Source organism: Cygnus atratus, chromosome 7 (genome assembly GCF_013377495.2).
Source record: "Cygnus atratus isolate AKBS03 ecotype Queensland, Australia chromosome 7, CAtr_DNAZoo_HiC_assembly, whole genome shotgun sequence".
Lineage (NCBI taxonomy): Eukaryota > Metazoa > Chordata > Aves > Anseriformes > Anatidae > Cygnus > Cygnus atratus.
The window spans coordinates 21,077,329-21,100,187 of NC_066368.1; the positions used below are offsets into that span (position 1 = coordinate 21,077,329).

The window sequence follows — 22,859 nt, forward strand, 5'->3', positions numbered from 1 at the left end:
GAACTGGTGAGCAGAGATCACTGCACCCACAGGACTTTCAGAAGCAGGTGCTGTCTGTCCCCTGCGTCTGAGATCAGTGGACACACAGCAATAAGGCAGCCACCAAGCAGGGCCAGAGTGTTACACACAAGTTAGCAGACCCAAAAGAACAGCCCTGGGGAAAAAGGCACAGATTATAGAGGATGTATATATTTGAATTACTCATCCTTGCAGCTCTGCTCTTTCAGAAGATGAGTATCTCAGCCTGCCAGGGATCTGGGCTGCCTGGTGGGTGAGGTGCTGCCCTTGGTGTGCCTTCCCATCTCTCAAAAGGCCTGTTCCTGCAGAGCCCCTCACTATATTGACTTCTGCATAGGCTGCCACCGAAGTCAAGGGGAATCTGCAGAAGGTGCAGCCCCATGGAAGCAGAAGTTGGTGGTGGATTTGGGAATGGACCTGAAAAAAAAAACTTACACTTTTTTTCCTGTTGGATTTGAGTAAAACTGCAGAGCTGGCAGGATGCTGTCCTGAAGGAAGGAGCTCTGCTGGGGACAAGCAGAAGGCAAGTCAAACCCCCATAGGAATGTAGCTGCCCATCCCAGCAGCACCCAGCAAGGAGCCCCTGACACCCCTCGGGATGCTGCTGTCTCCTGTGAGGCTTATGTTTATTTCAGCTGAAGGTGGTCCCCACAAAGCAATGACAACTTAAAAGCTTCAGCGTTTTGGGTAGTTCTGTTCTGAACCCAGATAGGAGGAATGGTTACCAAATCTCATTTAAAAGTCTCTGCTGGTTATATTGCCAAGATGTGGGCTGCGGTTTTTGTCTGCAGCTTGATTCTGTATGTATACTTCAGTTTCAGGAGTGAAGTCATATGTAGCTGAGCACGTGTCTGTCCTCGGACCTTTCTTCACCTCCCCCTTCCTTCTTTCCCTTTCAGCGCTCAAATCAGAGTTGCTCTGTCAACAGCTGGCGGATGCATGATGCACAAAGCAATCCTGGGCTTTTCAATTTTGTGTCCATTGCTGCTCTCGCTTCTCCTTTCTGAAATAGAAACACATTGTGAATGTGAGAGATTAGAAAGGTGTTCTCTGCATTTACCCAGTGGGCTGAGTTGAGGTGGAAGATGAGGATGAGTCTGTTTTGATAATGAGCAGTTTCCCAAGACATGTGGTTGGCTTATTATTTGGGGCTCTTCTGACCGAATGCAGGTAATTGAATTTCCTGATGCACTTCTTTAGTGCAATGCAAAGCACCTGTGTGATACAGACTAAATGACTATGGTTGCCTTAAACTGACTGTGTTAAAAAAAAGGGGAGGGGGAAGGTGAGATGTCTTCTGTTAATACAAAGGTGTATGGGCCAGTCAATTTGAACTTCAAGAATCTGTCCTGTTCCTGTCTTTGCATGTTGGAGGATGTTTGGATGAAGGAACAGAATTGCATTATTTCTGTGCTGTGTGGAGGCAAAAAAGAAAAGAAGATTTTAAAAAAAAGTAAGACCTGCTGCTTTACCTATTTTACCTTGTTCCATTTGATTCAGGTTATCAGAAAGGCCATATGTTTTCATTCTTCATGTTTTGCCCCAGAACAATCATGGAGTTCCTCTCAGTTTTCCTCAGCTCTGAAGTTGTAATATCTGGCCTTAACAAATAGAAAAATACAATTAAAATTGACAGCAATCAGAACACACGGTGGTGCTTTTAGTATTAATAGGCCATACATATGTACCCAACATCCAAGCAGCACCCAGAGCAGCTTCCCCCTCACCGGTCAGAAATTTCAAAACAGGTGCTGTCCAAGTACTTGTGGCAGCATCCAGAAGAAGGAAAAAAAAAACACCACAAAACAAACAACAACAACAAAAACAGAACTGTGTTTTCTGCCTAGCTAGAGGTCAGGGAAGAGACTGGTGGGCAAATGTCACAGGGATAAAAATTCTGGCCTGAAGGAGTAAATATGAAATAAAGAATTTTAAAGAACAGGACTAAGCTAGCTGCTGCGGACTGTCCCCATCTTAATTCTTTTGTTCATTATTTATTGCTTCCAAGTGCAAGACATCCTGTTTGGTTTGAGTTTAGGCCTCCAGGACTTAGGAAAGAGAAACTTCTTTGAAAAGATGTTTTTAACCTTTATAAAAATAACTGCTGTTTAAGAAAGAGGAGCTGTGAGCTTTTTTTTAATGCACTATTTCAAATCTATTCAAAACTATGGATAGATAACAACTAATAGCTATCTTTAATTTGAAAAATTGTTCAAGTCAAAGCTACGACTGATGTGGTGCAGACTTTTATTTCCTAGCTACTAATTTTTCTTTCTAATCTAAATGTTGTAGTATTTTTGTTTCATTGACTTCTCAAGTCTTTTGCAGTGAAATGGCCAAAGTTATACCTTGATGCTTTTCTTTGTCCTTTGGCTGTCTCTGAACGCTGAGATCCCCCTTGGTAGTAACCTTCCCTCTGAAGAGCAGTGTTCAAACCTGCATCTGCAAGCTCTAAGGGTTTTTTCAGCCTTCATGCTGGGTAGTTCTGAACAGGGTTTTGTCATGTTGGAATTGTGCTGCTCTTCCTCACTCACTTTGCCCTAACCACCAAATAGTTGTCACACAGCTCTAAGATTTCCGTGGCTGTCAGGGTGAAACTAACATCCTTACCGTGAAAGAGGTTAGATCAAGCCCACGCAGCTACCTTAGAGCTGCAACTCCCATAGATAAACAGGTGGATGTGTCTGAACAGGAATGCCAGGCTGGGATTGTCCAAAGCTTCCCAAATTAGACCCTGCCCTAGCAAGGGACTGTGGGATAGCGTCAGTGAAGCTCCTGAGCTCAGTTGCTTTTATTGAGATGGCCGGAATGAGAACAACTGCTGGGCCAGGCTGCTTCCCAGCTGCAGTCAGGATGAGCAGCAGGGGACTGAAAGTCTCCTCTGTCCTCAAAGGAAGCTGGGAAAAATAAGGAAAAATGACTTAAAGGTGTTTATGTGCTTCAGCTTGACCCCGGATTTCTGAGGACTGGTAGCAACAGCGATCTAGCCAGAGACAATTCCATATGTATTTAATGATGTTAGATGGACTGCCAGTAAATGAGCAACAAATTCATCAAGGTGGGCTCCAGCATAACCTGCAGCCCAGCTTTCACAGACTAGGCTGGATTCTCTCTGTTCTGTTCAAAACAGCATCAGACTGTGCAATTGTTTAATGAGGGTGAATATTGACCTTCTGATGCTCAACTACCCTTTGAGAACAGTCTTCTGTCACGAAAGCCAGTCACAGTGGAAGGTGAAAAGTTATTTTCTTGGGCATTATTTGAGCTGGAAGTAAGCTCCTTGCTCTTTGTGGAGGGTTCATTCTGCAATGACTTGAGGAAGAAATCTACTTATCTGCTGTGTGTCAGATCCAGGTCTGTGTGCTGTTAAGTTCATAACACCACAATCAATAAATTCATCAGCTTGTTCTGGCCCTCTGTACAAAACAGACTTTGCTTTGAGGTAGTAAAAATGCTAGCAGGAAAAAGAAAATGAAATGAAAACCTGAGCATGTTTGGAACAATGTATGAGAAACCACTGAGCCTTGTGCCAGTGTGTTTACCTTGGCAGGCCCCCGTCTCTCCCTCTGGAAGAACCAACTTCTCTCTCTACTATGAGAATTCTTTTGTGGATGTTTTTAAAAGAAAAAAAAGAAACCACCACCCTGGAGCAGATCATTCATCATAAACAGAGTGGGAGCATGAAAGGGGATTTGCTTTGACCTAGTTACAAAAACAAAAACAAAGAGACTTTCTCTAATTGCCTGAATAACTCAAGTGGGACTGAGTGTCAAAAGCAACAAATCTCTGCTTCCTTCAGAACTATATGCTAATACAGGACACCAGGCTCCAGCCTGCTCCAGTTCGAGACCTCGTGTGATGTCTCTGAGCCTGAGGAAGCCTGGGTAAGCAAAAGCCAGCCAATTCTGTATGCCTGCATGTACAAGCAGGACCAGGAGCCAGGACAAACATTTCATAAATTATAACAAAGACAGTGGCTTTAAATGCTGAGATTATCAGAGCTTCAGTGCTTGCTTTGCCAAGAGCTGTAGACAGGTACTACTGTAGGAAGCACCTGGCTTTCTATCCAGCAGCATTTGCAGGACTGTCACTGATCCACAAAGGCTTAACCTTTTATTTTAAATGAGTCAGTGTAGCTAGGTACCCAAAACGCTATTGGAGCAAGGTGCCCAGCTATTCCAGGCACCAGCGAAAAGCCCAATGTCAATGCATTGCCACTGCAGGACGTGGGCTAGAATCACAGAATGGTTTGGGTTGGAAGGGGCCTTAAAGCTCACCTAATTCCAAACCCCTGCCATGGGCAGGGACACCTCCCACCAGATCAGAAGGGCAAGAGCAAATACAGAACAGAGCTAGGAGAAGGAAAAGAGGGAATAGAGGGATTTAAGGGGCATGGGCAAGGAGCGTATGCAGATGTGTCAGAGAAAGCCATTTATCGGCTAAAGGAAGCAGTCTAGAAAATTCAATGTGCAAGGTCTTTGGGTCTTGAAGGTCAGTTCCCACCAGGTAAAGAAATTTCTCTTTGGTGTCTCATTCTCCATCCTTCCCATGACAGTTTTAGTCGTTCAATATGCATGCAAAAATGACAAAAGAGATTTAGGAGCTACTGGGGTGGCCTTTCTATGTGAAAGCATTGATTTATCTAGCCTGTAATTGTCAGGCAGGGAGCCCTGGCAGCATCCTCAGCCATCCAGAGAAAAGGCCACGCAGGAGGTTACAGCGACAGGACTTTTCTGAAGCCCAAATAAAGTCTCAGTTTTTCATATTGAGAGGGAAGGTTCACAAGAGTTCGAATGTTTTCCCCAGCTGGTTCACCATCTATTTTAGCTGGAACTGTTTGATCTCTTTCTGCTTTGTGTTTCTTTCAGTTTCCCAAACAATGGGAGGAAGCTCGCCTGTTACATGTGTTTGGGCCCCAACTAAGCTTTTCCCAGCTGGAAAAATCACTCCATGAACTGCAGAGGTGTTTTTTTCTTTTTTTTTCCCCCAGCTGTAATTACAAGATTCCCAATTCCCTTATGAGTCTTGTAAGGTAGGAACAGGCTATCCAAGGGGGAACAATGGGACATTCCTGAGTGCTTAAACAACTGCTGTTTCCCCACCATCGCCCCCTCTAAAACCCGAGGAGGGCTTAAGCACATCCGAGCTGTTCCCCTCAAGGTTACTGAAACCTCAGCTGAAAAAACACAGGGGGGTGCCCAGTTCTCTGTGTAGTGCTCCTGCTTTGGTGAATAAGATACCCAAGCTCTTCCTGTTACCCGCTTATGTACACAAACACCACAAATCCAGCAGGCCAGCTGGGAGGACTTGGCGAGCACATGGAGTATCTGTGCAATGGGTGGCTGGCGGTGCTGTTGTCATCTTTGACAGACGCGGTGCTGTACAGCTCAGGTGCCAGGATATGACAGCCTGGCAGACAAAATTCCCTGAGGGACCAGCACAGATCTCCTTACAGAAATAGTAGTTAGGCAATGGAGTGGCTCTGGCTGGTGGTGAATGGGGATGAGCACCTTCTTTTGGGTACCCTAATGTCTCCATTATTCTCACACAGGTAACATCATCCAGGTGGGATCTTAGAGCACCTGGGCACTAAGGAAGCAAATGTGCTGGCCAGGACCCCCGTATGTGACAGAGAGAAGGTAAGGAGGGGTCTTCTGCTCTGAAAAATGCAGCAACCAAAGGTAAATCTCTCACCAGCTCCTCCCAACACCAAATGAAATCCTCCTGCAGCCCTGCCTTACCTGTACAACTGTGGGCATGACCTCTTCAGAGCAGCGGAGGACAGCCCCAGCTTGCTCTGGTTTCTCAGCCGTGTCTTCCTCATGAGATCTCTCATTCTCCCCCAGGCATGGCTTTCACCCTAGGGAGCAAAAAGAAACCATAACTTGAAGGACCAGAGGCTGGTTGCTGGCCACCTTACAATACTTTGGGTACTCCACGGTGATGGGAAGGGCTTCCCACTCAGAATATGTCCCTAGCAAGAGCTTCAGTCCTGACAGAGCTGGTGCAGGGCTGGGACTCCCCCACAGTTTTGCAGCTCACCAGTGCATATGGTGCCTTGCTTTGAGCTACTTTACTCTGGAGAGATGGAAAGAACCTTGTTTTTAGTTCAGCCTAGGTTATCTGGGGTCAGGTCTCACAAAGGAGATTTTAACACCCTGCAGCGGTGCCTGGTAGCTAGCCTGTACCCGCACAGGGCACAGTGGAACAGGATGGGTCAACCATCAGTAGTAGTGCCCTTCTTGTATTTGTCCCGTATCATTTCTGTGCCTCAGGCCCTGCTGTTCCTTCTGACTTCACGTTGCAGAGAGTGAGAGCACTTCACTGGAGAGTGTTGAGTAGCTGCCTAAAGGCACGTTTTACCTTATTGTTATTACTGTACTAAAGGAAAAGAAAAGTTGTTTGGTTTTCTACCTACTTATATGCACTCCAGGAGGTGGAGGTGGGGAGGCAGTAGCTTTACATAGCAAACAACCCAAAAAAAGCAGCTTGACTCTCTTCTCCTTTCTGTTAGGCCAGGTGCCTTGGTATCAGCCCTTTTCAAGGTGTCAACTTTTTGTGGACCATGAATTAGAAGAGATCAAGCCTTTGTTTCTGTGTCACGTCTGCAAGCCACAGCTATAGGGCGCTTACATTTGAAATGCTAATAGTGATTATCAGGAGGTCAGGGATTCTCATGAGGCTCTCCCTAATGTTTGCTCTCTTAGGACTGAACTCGTTAAGACTCATGAACTCAGAAGGAATCATGTATTAAAATTTTTCAATTTCTTTTTTCTATATTGTTTTAAATTTCCTAAAATAATGGCTGGAAACCCTGGGAAAAGAGTGAAAAAATCATGTCCTAGGGCTAACGTGATGAGCAGAAATGATGTCAGTGCCCACTTCAGTGAAGTTCTCAGTGCCATTGTCACGTTTGGGGCATTGTCTTGTCCTGTCTCAAGGTGCCTTCCTACTGTGCCATCAGCAGAGCCATTGCTCCATGGGTTGTGGCCACCTCAGGAGCACAGCTTGGCAGCTGTTGCAGTAATTCTTGAGGCTCTGCTAAGTTTTCAGTTCAAAGCTTCAGATGAGGTCAGGGGCTCAGCTGAAAACTGCACCACTGGTTTTTGTGCCTGAGCAGTTGCCTGTTCCTGAAGGTTAGCTAGCTGGTGCCTACAGTGGGAGTGGGAGAACAACGGACCGAGTGCAGTAAGTCATAATAAGTACACATGCGGTCTGTTACTTTGATAGTAAACTTTGGGGGTCAGTGAAGCTCTTCTGTTTTTGTGAAATGCTGTGTGCTTCAGAGGCTTGGCCCATGACAAAGCAGATACAAGTGAAATACATTCCAGAAAGGCAATACATACCGAGCAGTTCTTGCTGGTGTCCAGACCCTAAAAACAAAGGGAAATAAACTGGTAAATAACATGGCAGTGAGACCACCTCACAGTGCTGGGAACAGGCTGGGCTCTGTTCTCAGCTCTGCCCTAGGCTTCACCCATGGCCTTGTTCAAGTCCTGTATCTCTTTGTGGTTCTGTCCCTCACATGTGCATGATAATCTCTTATTTCCTTTATCTTTTGTCTCTCTTTTGTATTTAGACTGTCAGTTCATGTATATAGCACCTCAATTGGTGTGGAAGGATCCCCACACAGTACTGCAGCTGTAGAAGGAAAGGGGGCACTTCGTGCTTAGAGTACAAAATGCAGCAGCAACAATACCAAGGTGTGGTGTAACAAGACAGTGCTAAGATTCAGCTTAAGGAGTGTGGATCTTGATTCTGCAGTCCTGTGAAGTCATCATGGGACTGTGATTCCTGAAATAATGCTCAAACCCAGAGCTTTGCTGGACACAAGCAGTGAGCACCTTTCAGGATTCATCTTTGACTGGATTCCTGAAGTTCATCCAAATGTTCACAACCCATTTGCAACTTCGGGTGGAAACTTTATGAGAAAGTCTTTCCCGTGAGAGACCCACTCCTTCCTTTTTCCTGTAGAGCTGGGAATACTCTGATTAGGGCCTCTGCCCTGGCATTTCAGCACTTCTGATCCCCACTGGAACAGCAAAGTGCTGAGGCAGCCACAAACAATAGGAAAGAGAGGGAGAGGAAAAAACATTCGTCCTGGCTTCCTTGGAATTCAGCGATAGGGTTTCCCTGAAACAAGCTTTGGGGACTGCTGTTAATTACACTGATATGCAGCCAGTCTGGCAGTAAGTGTTGCCAGCTATGGACTCACACACAGAATTTTTTATATGGTAATGAATGTGTGCTTGGTTTATCTTTGTTAGCAGCAGTAGTGAAGGCTCTTACAACTGACTTCATGCATCAAACTACCTGGAGTTAGTGAGGGCTAAAGCCCATGTTGCTGCCTGCAGTGCTCCTTTCCCCTGCACCAGGTACCTGTTCTGTGCCTTTCTTGCCCCACCAGCATATCCATCATCATCATTTAAGCCTGGGATCAGATACATACAGAGCACCCTGGCCCATGCAACCCCAGCTCTGGTCAGGAGCAGGCGATGTTGGCTTGTTCTCCTGGTACCCTGCTCTGCACTTGTATGAGCAGAACTTCTCCCTGCTTCCCCCGCCGACCCCACTCAGAGCCTGGCTCCAAGCTTATCACTCACCTTTCTTGCTGCAGGATCCTTTGACAGAAAAGCCTGCCCCTCTGCCATGCTACCAGCTTCTGTGAACTCATTCTCCTTATTGTTCCTATTGTTTGACAGCTTCCTGAGCCCCAACATTGGCTGGCTGTTTCCTGATTCCGGGTGTCTCTCACTTCCTGCAATGAAACATAAGGACTTGCTCACGTTTCTCAGCAGTGTCCCGCTAGGACGGCCTCTGGACAGTGCTGGCAAAACTGGATGAGACCCCTTAGGACTTCCTGATGGGATGAAACCTTTTGTGTCTTCATGACACGCTTTAGTGCAAAGAAGGGAAATGATTCAAGCAAGTGTCTGGCCAGGGCAAACTTTCCAATGGCTTCCTCAAGGTCTTATTTTCCTTCTGGGCCTGCTCTGAAACTGTCAGGGAAACGTTTCTGAGCCTCAGCACTAGAGATCGCAGAGACCATTTACAGCGACTCAGTCCTGCTAGGAGGTGTTGATGTGGTGTTTCTCCAGGTATGAAGGCAGGCTTAAGTCCAGGGTTTGAAATGAACTAATCACATCTGATTCACATCTAATGTTGGATCCAGACTTTTCAGCTGATTTTATTGTCAGTAGTCTTAGCCTAGTCTTTCTCAGCTTTCTGGAAAAGTTGGTCTCTGGATCCACGCCTTGCAGCTGGGGCTTATTTCCACTTGGTCTATAGAATAAGTCATCCTCCAGGAACATGTTCTGCACCTGCTTGAGAGGGTAGGAGAATAATAGCAGGTATAAAGCTTTCCACCTTGGATAAAATCATGCCTTAGCTGGGAGGATTTTAAAGCCATGTGGAGGACTTGCACTAATGGACTCATGCAGGTATGCCAAGTTTCCAAAAGAGAGACATTTGATAATGTGTGTGTCCCGATCTCTGTAGCCACAGCTATGGTGGGCAAGAAGTCCTGCTTCACACATGTGAAGGAGCAATCCTAGATGTAGACAAAGTATTTTAAAAAGCATCTCTTAGTGGAACTGAGCCTTAGCTGGGAAGCTGACACTTTGCTCTATTCCCATCTGTCTGTCCTAGGGAAAAGGAAGCTGCTGGTCAGCTTATCTCACCAGCTGGTGACAAGCAGGAGGGCAGGTTAGAGGCAGTCGAACTCACCGCTGCAGCCGCTCAGCTTTTCGGTGTTGGCTCCTATTTCTGGGATGATGGAAAGATCAGAAGGGTTTCCCGTCTGAACCAAGAGGCTATGAGGTCTGCTCCTCCCTGCGAAAAATGTCTTCACGTCTTGGTACGAGTTGAGGAACACACTTGCAGCTCCGCAGGAGCAATGCTGCATGAGGTACTCCTACACCAGACAAGAAGAAAGCATGCAGACTCTCAGGCTGCAGCAGCTTGAGGTAACGGGCAATGCAATGGCTCAGGTGAATTGCAAGCATTCCAGCCCTGGGATGCTCAGCCTTGTCCCAAGACACAGACAAACGATTTAACTCCCTAAAAAACTGAGCAGCCTGGAGGTGGTAATGCAGAGTTTTCATGGGTTCATTGGTGTTTAACTTGAATTTCCTGGTACTCGGCATCTTTTGGGTTTGTTTCCCAGAAAGAGCTGAAAACAAGTTTCTAAACACATAGCTGCTCAGCTGAGGCAATTGTGTAAACAAACAGATCCATTATAACAGTGACTCACATTTTATGATAATGTTATTTGATTTGGAACGTGCACAGACAATATCTTGTATTTTTATTGATGGGAAGCCATAGTTCGCTTATGTGTTATCAAACATTCACTGTATGTGGTACTTTAGCTTGTATACTTCTGTAGCTGATGTGGTAGAAAGGGGAGATTTTCAGCCTTGCACGATCATGTTGTACAAGAGTTTAGGAGGGCAGGAAGCAAGGACAGCTTTATACAGTCAAAGTGGAAAGAGAATCAAACTGTTTGTGTTGGAACTCGGACAAGCCAACACCAGTTTAGACCCACAAGTGATTGACAGTTTTAATGTAATATGTCATTTGGGTAAGTTGCCACAGCAGCATGGCACTTTGCAGTACCTATGCCTTTGGCGGGTGCTTTGAAAATCTGATGAAATATCTTGCTTTTGGCCTAGGGCATTGAGAACTTTCTTTTAAAGCAAAGGATGTGGAGTAACTGTGTTCCCTGTGCATCCCAGGATCAACACTATTTTTTTCTTTAATTCAAGGTTCCTTTGGTAAAAGCTGTGTTCTGCACAGAATTTTGCAAAAGATTAACTACTTCTCTGGGAAAGACATGCTTAGGAGAGTTATGACAAAAGGTTTCTCAAATGTTTGAAGTTTTCAGTCATCCTACCTGATGAAGGCTAGTCCTGTGAGTTATGGGCTGCCATCAGCTTTCTGTGTTATAAACTGCCTGGTGCTTTGTAGAATAAATCAGTATAGCTCTATCAACTTTAGGAACCTGCATTGTCTGAGTGCTTCTGGAAATATCACTTTCTGTCAAGTTGTCTGTACAGCTCTGAGGAACATCATTGGGAGCGTACTATCCCCAGAACCGGCTCTTAATACCCCACTAACCCATTTCTGTGCTGGGATTTGTGTCTTTCCTGGGCATGGAAACCTTTCCATGCTCTCACTCTGCATGGAGAGTGAATGTGGTTTGGAAAGTACCCTGAGGATGCCCCCCAGACTGTGATGTGGACAGCAACCACCATGTCCCATGGCAAATGGGGGTAGCAGTGGTTCTCTTCTACACAGAGGTGCTATGGGACTGAAGAAGAAACTGATTGAGAGCTACTTGGATATAGGAGACACAGGCACCACAAGGATACCTGAAAGAGAGAGCACCGTTTTGTAGAGAAAATGCTGAGTGTTATAGTTAGGGGTCCAATTCCCTGCTGAACATTATGGGACATAGGCAGTTGAGAAGGCTGTGGTGAGAGACCTTGGAAAATACTGAAAAGACCTGTTTCAAATATTTACATGAAAGAACAGTGCCTTTCATTTCAGTGGGAGCTGGGAGGAGGAGGCCTTTACACCAGATGAGGATTTGACCCTGAATTTTCAGCTTGGAAGAGTTACTTTGATCAATGACTCAGTTGTAGAGCTTCAGGAAATGTGCTAACCAGGCTCTATGTAGGAGGCTGCATTCCTCTGAGAATCAGAGATTGGTACATGGAAATGACAAGCTACGCTGTTCTGCAACCTGACTTATGACTTGGCTTTGGCTCTGAGAAGGAGTCGATCACCTACTGCAGATCCAGCCCCAGCAGGTGGGAGAGCAGCACTAGGGGAGGAATGATGCTGTCAGCAGAATGAAAGTCACCACAGCATGGTGGAGAAGAGAGAGCCGAGTGTGACAAACCCCTTCTGTTCCTTTGGGGGTGATACAATAAATACAAAGAGAAAAAGTGGGGAGTGGCAAAAAGCTGGAAACCTGGTGTGGTGGCCAAATAAATGGTGGGTCAGAGTTGAACAGTGTGCAGGGACTGAAGAAAAAATGCTGTTTAGGAGGAAGACGAAATGATTTGAAAATTTAAGTCAAATTCCACAGCTAGCTCTGGCTGCCTCAAAAAAGATTAAAAAAAAAAAAAAGAAAGACAAATGGAAACACGGAGATGTTTCATGTCAGAGATTTTCATTTAGCAGCTCAGAAGAGCAGGAAGGGAAAGGGAGCATCAGGGTTGGGTAGTGGTACTACCACTTCTCTTTCTTATTGTGTCCATTTTGTGGAAAATTCTGGGGTTTTGACAGCTTGAAATCAGAAGGAAAAGAAAGAGCTTTTAATTCAAAACACAATTGCTAGGGAGGTCGATGGAAATGTTTTGTTTTGATAGCACTGACAGAAGGAGGTGCCTTCTTGGGAAGTTTTCAACTGCAGAGAAGCAAAAGCTACCGACTGAGCTGGCCGTCACCTGAGGTGAGGGGACTCTCTTTAACTCACCAGAGGCAAGCAAATGGCAACTAGGACATCTGAGAGCAAAAATGAACAAGAAGGCCAACCTAAGGGAAGCTGAGCCCACCATGGTGGGCAAAGGTTCCCTGAAGACCAGAACACCCAGCCCAGGTGGGTATGGGGTCAAATAAATTAGCATCATCTCTTAGATGGACGTGAAACTTTGCATGTGGGCCTTGAGTATATCATTTAATGAAAGATTCTCTGGTGTCTGCTTACCTCTTTTAGCTGGCTCATCTTCTGCTCTTTCTGCAAGCTGCAGACCTGTTTCTGGAGCCGCAGGTTGTGCTCCTGCAGCTGCCCAATCTTCTCTATCAGTTGGCAAATGTGTTCCAGGTATCCCAGGCCCGATCCCAGGGCTTTGCTGTTCCCTTGGTTCACCTGCAATGACAATGCAGCTTGAGCTAGGGTGCAGAGACAGGGCAATCCTTACCAGCTCCTCATGGTTGTGTGGGCTGGGGTAAAGACTCTCAGGCTTCCACCTGCAAGGAGCTTTGGTTGTGACTGTACCAAGCTGTACATTGCTGGCTCACAGCTCTTCTCTGAATTAGCCTGCAAGAAGCTCCATCAGAGGGAGTGATCACAGGCTGACGCTGAGGGAAACCTTGTGAGAGCCTCCCAGGTTAATTTTTATTTTTTCCTGGTGACAGCACCCCTACAAACAGGTGAAACCCTACTGCATGGTATATATGGATGGGCCCGTGCACAGCCAGGGCAAATATGGACAGCTATTTGCTGCTAGCAAATACGGACAGCATCTCGCTTCCACCTTGGCGCTGCTTGCTGGTGTGCGTGTGATATTGGTAAGTAAAATAAACCTCGGTCTTTACAAAAGCAGTACTCTAAGTTTATCTTACTTCAAAAAATAAGTTCCCTCTACAAAAGCAGGAAGCTTACTCTGTCTCCTTTCCCACAACAATCTACATTTTTGGGGAAATGCCAGCCTTGGGACTCTTCCTGTCTTTTCATTATGTCAGAAAGCTCATGGTGCGTTCAAAAATAATCAACATTAGGATTTACTTCTCTTTAAACAAATGATGATACAATGTTGTTTATAAATAGGCATTATTATGTCCAGATGCTTTTGTGTCTGAAGCTGGGACAGAGGTCACATGAAATCATATGAAAAGCTACAGTGACTCCGAGCCGGTCAGCCCCTCACATTCATGACTTCAGTGCTCCTTGGGCAGTGCCTGTAGGAGCGGCGGCAGGACAGAGGTCACAGCCACAGAACTGAGCCCTTGGTGTACCAGTACTGCAGGAAAGGCTCTGTCCTAGGGCTTGCAGGGGGAACAGAGCCCAGCTGGTGCCCCCTGGGAAGAGCTGGACTCCAACGTGCTATAACCCAAGTATCTGAAAGCAGCTAGTGGTTCTGGGGTGCACAGCTTCAGGAGCAGGATTTTCGGAAAGTATGTGTCAGCTTCTGAAAACTTGGCTTTTCTAAGCTGCCCCAAAATGGGTAGTCAGAAGTTCCCCGTTCCCCTTGAAAATGTAGGCTTTCTGACACTCTGTACCCTCCTTCTGCACGTTTAACTGTTCCCTTTCTGCTAGGCTGCTGCTGCAGTGACTGATGTCCTGCATGTCTGTATTGCAGGGCACATAGGGCAGGGGGAGGTGAACAGAAGGTAGCCCCGATTCCCAATGCTCTGTGCGTAAGGTTGAAAGCATAGGTGTGTTTTGGGCAGCCACGGAGAAATCTGGCTTTTAGCAAAAGTTAGAGAACTTCCAACTCCTAAGAATAAATGCAGGGGGGAAAAAAAAAAAAAGGAGAGAGAGAAAAGGTGTAGAGTAGTTGCTTCAGGCCTTGAGGAAAGGAGATTTACCCCAGTGGAAGACCTAAAACAGACTGGAAGTTGGACCCCATATGCCAGAGGACCCTGTTTCACAGTCCTCCTTCAAAGGATGCTCAGGACAGGCAGTCTGGGCTATTGAAAAGGGAATTAATTTGCTTTTTTTGTAGTGATCCCAGCAAGTGCAAATGAGCAGAAGGCCAACCAGGCAGAGCCTGCAGTGCTTGATGATCCCTGTAGGGCCAGCCATCTCTGTGGTCAGCATGCAAGGGTAAAAGCTTTTAAAGGGATGCTTACCCTGCCACAGTGCCCATTAGCATCGGGATTGCTCAGACATGGCAGGCATTCAACACAGAAAATTTGTGTCATTTGGCAGGTTGCCCCCAAAATGGTTGCTTAGAGAAGCCCTCTCCAGGGACCCTTCCCGGACCCTTTTGTAGGAAACACCTACGCATCCCTCCCTATCTTCTGGTCATACCACGTGCAGCACAGAACCTGCTCTGTCACTTACTGGTCTGAATATTTTCCTCTCAGCAACTATCAGAGTTTTATGCTTGAAGTTGAGGGGGAGCTACCACAGGAAAACTGCAAACATTTTCCAGGAGGAGTCCCTTTCTGTCTCTGTCCTCCCAAAACATTCACCTAATGGGCTGACATTTTTCCCATTCCCCATATGGAGATTACCAAGCAGTATTGGAACAAAAGCCATGTACCCATTTTGGGGTACATGAAACCTATGAGGAAAGAAAAACATCTCACCTACTTTTTGAAGGTGAAGGTGCAGAGGATGAGGTAGGCACAACTTAAATGATGGTTAAAAAAGATGGTTAAAGCTGCAATAGGAAAGCAACAACATAACATATAAATAGGTGTCAGCTTTTGCTTTCGGGTACATCAGAGGGAACCAGACCTCAGCTGGAAGAAGAGGATGCTAAGGCCCTCAGCCATACTGTGCTGAGCTGCTCCCACTAGGGATTTGACCCTATGGGGTTAAAGGAACTGAAAAGAGATCTCTGCCCTTGTGAGTGCTCACCTGACTGTTTTGGGGACAGGTTTTTAGCACACAGAGCCCTGCTCAGTTAGCAGTAAATCCTCACAGCTCTGCTAGCTCACATATGTCTTAGGAAACCTAAAAATACAGAGTCAACATGTGCACTGGCAACTTTAGCTCTTATCTAAAGCCAATATTTTGACTGGTGTAAAATCACACTTTTCTTCTGAAGTCACAAGCATCACTCTGTCTTGCTGCTGTATGTGAGCACTACAGAGGTATGAAGTTCAGTGGGAGCTGCAGGAAAGACAGATGTTTACCAGTCCCAAGCCCAACTGAGATATAATAAAAATCTTTGGTACTGATCATCTACTCAGCACTCTGTCCTGCCAGATCTCAGTCCTGATCTGTTGCTTTGATGCTTTTCTTCAGTTGGGCTCAATGGAAAACAGCTCTGTGCTGGACCTGGCAGCAAGAGCTGGAGCTGGCGCTGGTGGTGGGACTAGCTTGGAGGCAAAGCTCTTCATTCAGATGACAGCTCGCCAGTGTTCCTTGCAGTGACTAGGTTTCTGCATTTCCTGTGGTGTTTGTTGCTTTCCCTCAGTGCTTCATACTCCCAGAAATCCCTGCCTGCTCTCCCCTGCCACGTTGGCATGGCCAGCAAGGATGCAGTGCAGTGAATGTGCCAACAGCCAAGGAATGTAATCACACTGCACATCGTGGGCTTGGGGTGACTGATCAGTGACGCCATAGGCTGAGCGGGAAACATTTGTCAGTGGTAGCTGACAGCACCACGAGGCTTGTGAATAACAGGAAAGAGAGGGATCGTGCTGTATATTTCTGACTGCTCCACCCTAATGTCCAGGAGTGGTCATGCTGGCTGATAGCTTCTGGTTTCCTCCGTATGGCACGCACAGGCCAGAGCATCACAGCTTGCTGTATCCTTCCCCTGAACCATGCCGCTCTCCAGAGAAGTATTTTGACTTCTTTGGACAAGGATAATTAATGCTATGTGATTAATAGCCTTTTTTTTTTTCATTTAATGACGACAGTGCTCTCACCCTGTCTCTTCTTCTAGGGGTCTGGGCTGACTTTAAATGTAAACTTTATGAAGCACGAGGAAGTGTTTGCAAAGCAAAAGCATCAAAAGCTACGCATCTTCAAACTGACCCAAAACATTTCATTTGGCTTGAAAGGAAATGCTTTTATTTAGGCTTCAAAGTTCTTTCATTTGTTGTTTAACAGCTTCCACTCTCTTTCATCTTTTTAAATGTAGACACATTTCAAAATAATAGTTCAAATAAAAGATCAGAAAGATTTGTTTAAGAAGTGCCAGACTGAAATGGTGTGATGTATATTTTAAGCCAAAGCCATTCACCAAATGAATCTAAACCACCAAAATGTTTGGTCTTTTCCAGCCTCTCCTTTTCAGCATTTTCCATCCCCTTCTCTCAGAAGCAGCCTCAGCAGCAAGGGAGGCTGGAGGATGTCAGGGGCTATCCTCATCCAGCACTGCCTCCTTGCTGGGTGGCAGCATGCCGGTAAGCTCAGTGCCGTTGTCATTGCCAGTGGGGTTGGGGAAACTCAACTGCTCTCCTGGTGCTTGGGACTTAATAACTCACCTATAATTAAATAATACTGTCACCTGGCATTGAATTGACAGGCAAGAGTACTTACGCTGGTTTATATCAATACAAATTTAATGCATCAGGAATTAATTTGAAGGAGTGTGCTGTTTGCCAAGCAGAGTGGGAATACCGTGTACTAGCCTGCTGTATTTCAGACAACACTGACTGCATTTTCATTGCCTGGTGTGGTCTCAGGGACACACAGAAAAGGTTGGCTCCTAATAACCATGTTGCATCTTGGACAGGTGATAGGAACATGTGAAAACCACGGTGTCAGCCTGGAGCAGAGCCTCAGCTGGGGCAAACCAAGATGCATCCATAAGCTGTATAGACAGATGGCCAGCTGGGTCTCACCCTGCCCTGCCTCTGTTGCAGGATGGACAGAACAATTGCATGACAGCAAGGACAGGACAACCTTTTGCAGGTTTAGAGAGGGCACAAAGCTCTGTTGTTGCTGTCCCTGTGCTCTGAGGCACAAACTACAGCAGCAGTCCTGGGCAGCTGTTGCCCTAGCCAGCCTGGGCAGTCATTGTCTGTCATCCTAGCAGTTAGCAGAGTGCTGCTCCTGAGGTACAGCAGCTTGGAGGGGCTCTGTGAAGAGGGGCAAGCTTCCCTGGTGTCCAGGTCACAGCTGTATTTATACAGCTTGGAAAACAAACACAGAAAAGTGCTCTGGGGCACAGAGCCTTAGCACTCAGCCAGTGAGGATATTAAAAAGGAGGGGAGATAAGCCACCAAGCCTTCATTTCCTCTTCAGCCTCTTTCTAATTTATTCTATTGTTTATTTAAATGCTCTGCTTTGGGAAACTGAGGCTCTATTTCGCAAGGGATTTAAAGGAATTTCATGGACAGCCAGAGCTGTCGGATGAGATCAAGTTAGTTGCAAACCCTCCAGAGAGCAACAGAGAATTTGGGTAATTTCATAAAAAGTCTCCTTGTGTTCAAAGTCTCCTGCTCCGGTTCTTTCTGAACCCTCTGTCAGAAGGCCAGGTTGCTGTCTGGGAACCATGCAAAGTCTCTCCCCCCACCTCCCTCCCAAAAGTGAGAGCTCTGGGGAAGAAGAGGGTGCTCAGTATGACTGTGCATGCTTGCGCCACCCAGACATGCAATGTTAATGGCGACAGGCCTGGCCTACAGAGCCATCTCTGACCTTCCTCACTGCTCGGGAGGGTTTAGCCTGCTGGAGGGGATGGCCATCGCCTGATGGTTCAGGGCCTGGGCAGAGAGATCGTGGTGAAATACATTCATTATGTGCACAGCAGCACCTCTCACTTGGCTCTCTCTGCCTTCCAATCCATCACTGTTACCCCGGATGGGAAGCGATGGCTGGGCATGCCATGGTAACGCAGCCCCAGATTCTGATCCTGCAGGCTGCGTCCCCAGGCCTGATCTGAGACAAGGAGCGGCTCCCTCCGCAGTGCCTCTGACACGTCCTGCCTCTTGGGGGTCTTGGGGTGGCACTTTCTGGTAACTGCTCCCCGTGTCATCTTTCAGGTCGAGCCATCAGAAACCACAGTTCCTCAAAACACGGGAAATGTTGGCAGAATGGCTTTTCTTAAGGCATCCAAGTACCTAAAGCCTTCTAAAATAGGAGGCAGCTAGGATGCTTAAATATGTATTTAGGATCCAAGACTTCAATACATCACATTTTTCTGGCCTCTTTCTTCCCTCTCAAAGTGAAAAAGAAAACGCGAGTGGCAGGCCCTGCTGCTCTGATGCAGAAGGAAAACGAGCAGCAGAGAGAAAAGCAGTGTGCTGTATCTGTCTGAAAAATTGCCATTATGCACTGTTTGGTGTGTCCCTCTGTACCTAGCCTGCCCTCTCCTTTCCCTCTGCCCATGGGGACTTCAGTCTGGCTCTCAGTCAGGCATTAACCCCCCAATGAGATCTTTCTGTCATCGGCTTCTGGAAGCCCCTGCAGCAGCAGGCCTGTGATCTGTCAGCGCGTCCGTGTGGGGCTCCGTGTACAGCTCTGGCCTGAGCGCTTGCCAGCATTCAGTGTGGGAGAGGGGGCACAGAGGGCATTTTATTCTCCTGTGTGTTGCACAGTGTACCCGGTTAATGGGGAAAGAGCAAGTTTAGAGTAGGACAAGCTGCTGAAGATATTATGTCTTTGCAGTTAGGTCAGTCTCTGAACACAGGAGTTTCCATCACAGCTGTTCTAGCAAAGTAAAGCGTGAGCTCCAGCTCTACCCCAGCAAAGATTTGAATTTATACATTAATTCCCTGTCGACTCAATATTCAAGAGCTGGCTCTTGAGCCAGCTTCAGGCCTGGACAGAAATGAACTACCCTTTAGATGAGTTATTTCCAAACTTCAGAGCCCCAGCGACCATTCAGCTTTTCCCAGGAACAGGAATAACCTGACCTTGAAACTGTGTTCTGCTCCCACCCCATGTATCAGAGGTGGTGTGGCTTACCTTACAGTTTTCACTTAATGCGCAAACGCAAGCACGTGCTTTAATCTAAAGCTTTCTGAAACACCGGAACCTCACAAACTGTTAGTCATCCTTACCTACAGACTACACAGGAATCACTTCAGAATTTCACTGCTATGAAAAGAAACCTTAAACATCAACTGCCATGATTTGCTGCTCACAATAGTTTCAGGGGAGATTTTCTAACTCAGATGTGTCCTGACCTGAGGCAGACAACAGAACCTTGACTGAGGTATTTAGACAGGCCTAGCTACAAGATGCAGTTTAGGTGCCTTCCTTACCTCACTCAGTCTACAGCATTCATCCATGTATTCATCCAGACTGTCACTTGTGGGGTACTTCTTCAGCGGATGCCCAGGGATCTGAAGGTCTTGCATGCTGCCAAAGGTCTCTGGGTAATTGTCAGCAATTGTCTTTGGCTCTTCTACAGGATCTGGGGTGGGAAGAGTGCTTTCCCTGGGTAGGCCCATCTCTGGTGCAGGTTCCTTTTCCAGAGGTTGCCTTTCGCTCTGGTCAAAATGTTCATCAGGATCTTCTCCTTCCTGAGGGACACCCAAGTTGTCAAGGGGAGCTGTAGGAACCTGCACAGCATCAGACTCCTGGCTGTAGTACTCTGCTTGCTTTTCACTCTCTGGACCTTGGTGGCTGACTTTTCTGGCACATTCTTTACATGTTCTCATTATCAGATGGTCAATTTCTGGAGAAGAAGAGGTGCTAAGCACGCCCGAGTCGCAAAATGAGTCTCTGTTGTGAAGCACAAAGCTCTTCTCTGAACCTGTTGGCGTCGATGGAGAATTAGCCCCGCTTGGCAATTCCACTCCTGAGTCCTCAGATTCAAATTTGGATAATCTGTGAAGCTGGCATTTGGACTCGAAGGTGCTGAGGTCAGGCAGTGTGGCTACATAGTCTGTACCTGCCGGGGCATCTGCACAGTCTGGGTCTGCCGCCGGGGCCACAACATTGGGACTTCCCTGGCAGTCCTGGGGGAGGCTGGCACCGGGGAGTTGGGGCTCTTCGGTGCAGGCTGCATCAGTGGGAGCCTCTGGTGTTAGTGCTGGGTTCTGAATTCCTTCGTTGCTCAGTATCTTCATGTGTGTTAGCACTACTTTGTCCTCAGCAGGTGGGCTCTTCTTACCTGCATAAAGGAAAACAAGTAGAAAGTCACAAGGGGCTGCAAAGCTCAGTCTAATCTATACTGCGTTGCCTGAGGGATGAGAGGTGGAAAGCTGTCTATATAGTAATGCAGTAGAAGGGGGCAGCCCTGGTTTGTTTTTCTTAAGCTATATGAGACTTTCTTGTAGACTTTGTTGTAACAGAAGTGTTTTGTTTCACAGACACTGTGTCCTTCAGGGGGGTCATAAATGCAGAGTTCTGATTTAGTAGGTAGGTAGGAAACAGTACAGGGAGTCATGTGAATTTTAGTCATTACCTGCATGCAGACACAGAGAACCACAAGATAAGACATTAATTTAAGGCTAAACTACTTCTTCTGATTAAATGTATTCTGAGGCAGAAGCAGAAAAAAAAAGTGCAAAACTAAATATGTATTTCTGGAGCTTTGAGTGAATTTCGGGCTGCAACAAGTAATTTGCAAACTGTTTGGTCAGTAGTGCTCTGAACACGTACAGGTGATGAAAAGCAAGTACTGATAGGAAAAGTAAATGAGGCATTGTAGATCTTTTTCAGTCCGTGCATGGCTTTATCTATGAAGTCATTTCTTTAAATGAACTCTTACCTTCCTTGTAAAGAGAAAGGGTATGGGAGCAGCTTTGTTCATGAGTTTTTGCACGTGGGCAAAGATGACGCATTTCCACATCACAGCTATTTCATGCAGTGATGTGGATGAAGTGTTGAACGGCTTCTGGATGAAAGGCTGACCTACATGAGCTGAATATCTGGCCCAGGTTTTCTCACTGTTTTTCTGGATCTAGCATTTCACAGAGCAGAATTCTGAGCCCTTATTACTATCTGACCCAGGGTACCTCGGAGGGCTACAATGCACACACACTTCAGGATATCTTACTTCCTACTTCATTTCCTTTCAATCCCCTCTCCTACCTTCCTTTCTTTTTGCCTAGCATCAAACCTGCAGCTGCTTCAGAAACTCACTCCTGGCAGCGTAACTGTCCCTGAGCAGGTAGAGAAGTCTGGAGCTCAGCTGGAAGGGAGCTCTGCTCTGTGCAGCCCTCCTTCATGGGAACCCAGAAAAAATCCTGTTTCTGAAACAACCCATTTTCCAGCCTTCCCTCCTCCAGCTTGCTTTCCGCAATGTCAGCAGACGAGAGAATTTTACTCATCAAGTCCAAGCTCGCTATTATATGAGTCATTTTCTACTTTATTTAAATATTCCTTCTATTTGATCTTAAGAATTTCTTGGAACACCACTGAAACATGCCCTTCACTGCTCATCAGCAGGCACAGATTTAACATTTCACACTGGATTTTCAAAAAGGCTGAGAGTGATAAAGAATCCTACCTGATGGGAATTCTTTGGGGCTTTCTATGAGCGTGTAGTGCTTTTAACCCCGTATAAAAGATCTTGTTTATCCAATACAGACCTACACTCACCTCCTTTGACAGCATTCACAGGCATCTCTCCACTGCAAAGAGCCACATTTGAGTCAGTGCTGGACTGTCAGCAACGCAACACCAGTGCATTGCTGGGATGGGTGACAAGAGAAAGACATTGCCTATGGAAAAGCTACAGGAAAGCATCATCGGGAGCTGTCTGTGAAACAGGGCACCTCCTCTTGGGGTGAGCGTGGTGGACCTTGAACTGAGGACAAGGAAGAGGGAGCCTGCTTCACAGCTTCATGCACAGCAAAACACTGACAGTAAGAGGGGCCTTGGTGCCAGGTCCTGGAGGGAGGTGGTGGAGCTGAGTCGTTACTGATTGGGAGTGAAAAGCATCTCCCAGCTCAGCTGCCAGCTCCTCTTGGCAGCTGGAAGCAAAACACTGTACCTGCTTGAAAAATAAAAGGCTAGCAGGATCTTTGGATGGCATCACCACCCCTGATGGCACAACAAAACCACCAAGAGTCAGAAGGAAAACAGTTGTTGTGCAGCATTTTCTTTTTAAGAGCAAATCATGCAGCTGTCATTCCTACCAGGAATGACTGAATGCAGTAGTAGTCTATTCCCACAGGATCTGATTGCCTTCACTTATTAATCATGCCATGCTCTCGTTTGATTGGAGATTCTCTCACTGTCTTTCAACCTGCCCCTTTTTTTCTTGCTTAACCGGTTTTACCCTGGCCTACACAAATATTTCTTTGTCTGAAATCAGGAAGCAGTGTAATAACATGAGGTCTTGCTGCTTACAGAAAGAGATGTCAGATGCTTTAATTCATATCTCTTATGAATACTAAAGCTGCAATGTGAACTGCAAAGTTTGGTGGACATAGAAAAAATAAAAAAGAGATTAACCCCCTAACCCTCATGAGAAGGTCCCCTCAATTCCACCAGCTCCAGAGCTGAGAAAGTTGTCCCCATCCCGTGA

General features: G+C 46.4%; 1 protein-coding gene across 1 annotated transcript; it reads right to left on the bottom strand.

Moving 5' to 3' along the window:
- Nucleotides 1–461: 461 nt before the first annotated feature.
- LOC118246917 (uncharacterized) lies at nt 462–21,953 on the bottom strand. The gene is made up of 9 exons (XM_035544420.1): nt 21,929–21,953; nt 19,642–20,495; nt 12,734–12,895; nt 9,745–9,931; nt 8,622–8,776; nt 7,365–7,391; nt 5,760–5,878; nt 1,500–1,619; nt 462–1,021 (listed from the first exon to the last, which is right to left on the bottom strand). The coding sequence occupies exons 1-8, from the start codon at nt 21,951–21,953 to the stop codon at nt 1,523–1,525; spliced, it is 1,626 nt and encodes a 541-aa protein (XP_035400313.1). The 3' UTR covers nt 462–1,021; nt 1,500–1,522.
- Nucleotides 21,954–22,859: the final 906 nt, after the last annotated feature.

What these genes read in the sequence shown, in the direction of transcription:
- LOC118246917 (XM_035544420.1), bottom strand. Translation starts at nt 21,953, where the DNA reads ATGCCTGTGAATGCTGTCAAAGGAG. An exon ending in AGATGAGCCAGCTAAAAGAG is followed by an intron (nt 9,932 to 12,733) that starts GTAAGCAGACAC and finishes TGTCTGGTGTAG; the next exon opens with GAGTACCTCATGCAGCATTG. An exon ending in AGGATCCTGCAGCAAGAAAG is followed by an intron (nt 7,392 to 8,621) that starts GTGAGTGATAAG and finishes CTTTGTTTTTAG; the next exon opens with GGTCTGGACACCAGCAAGAA.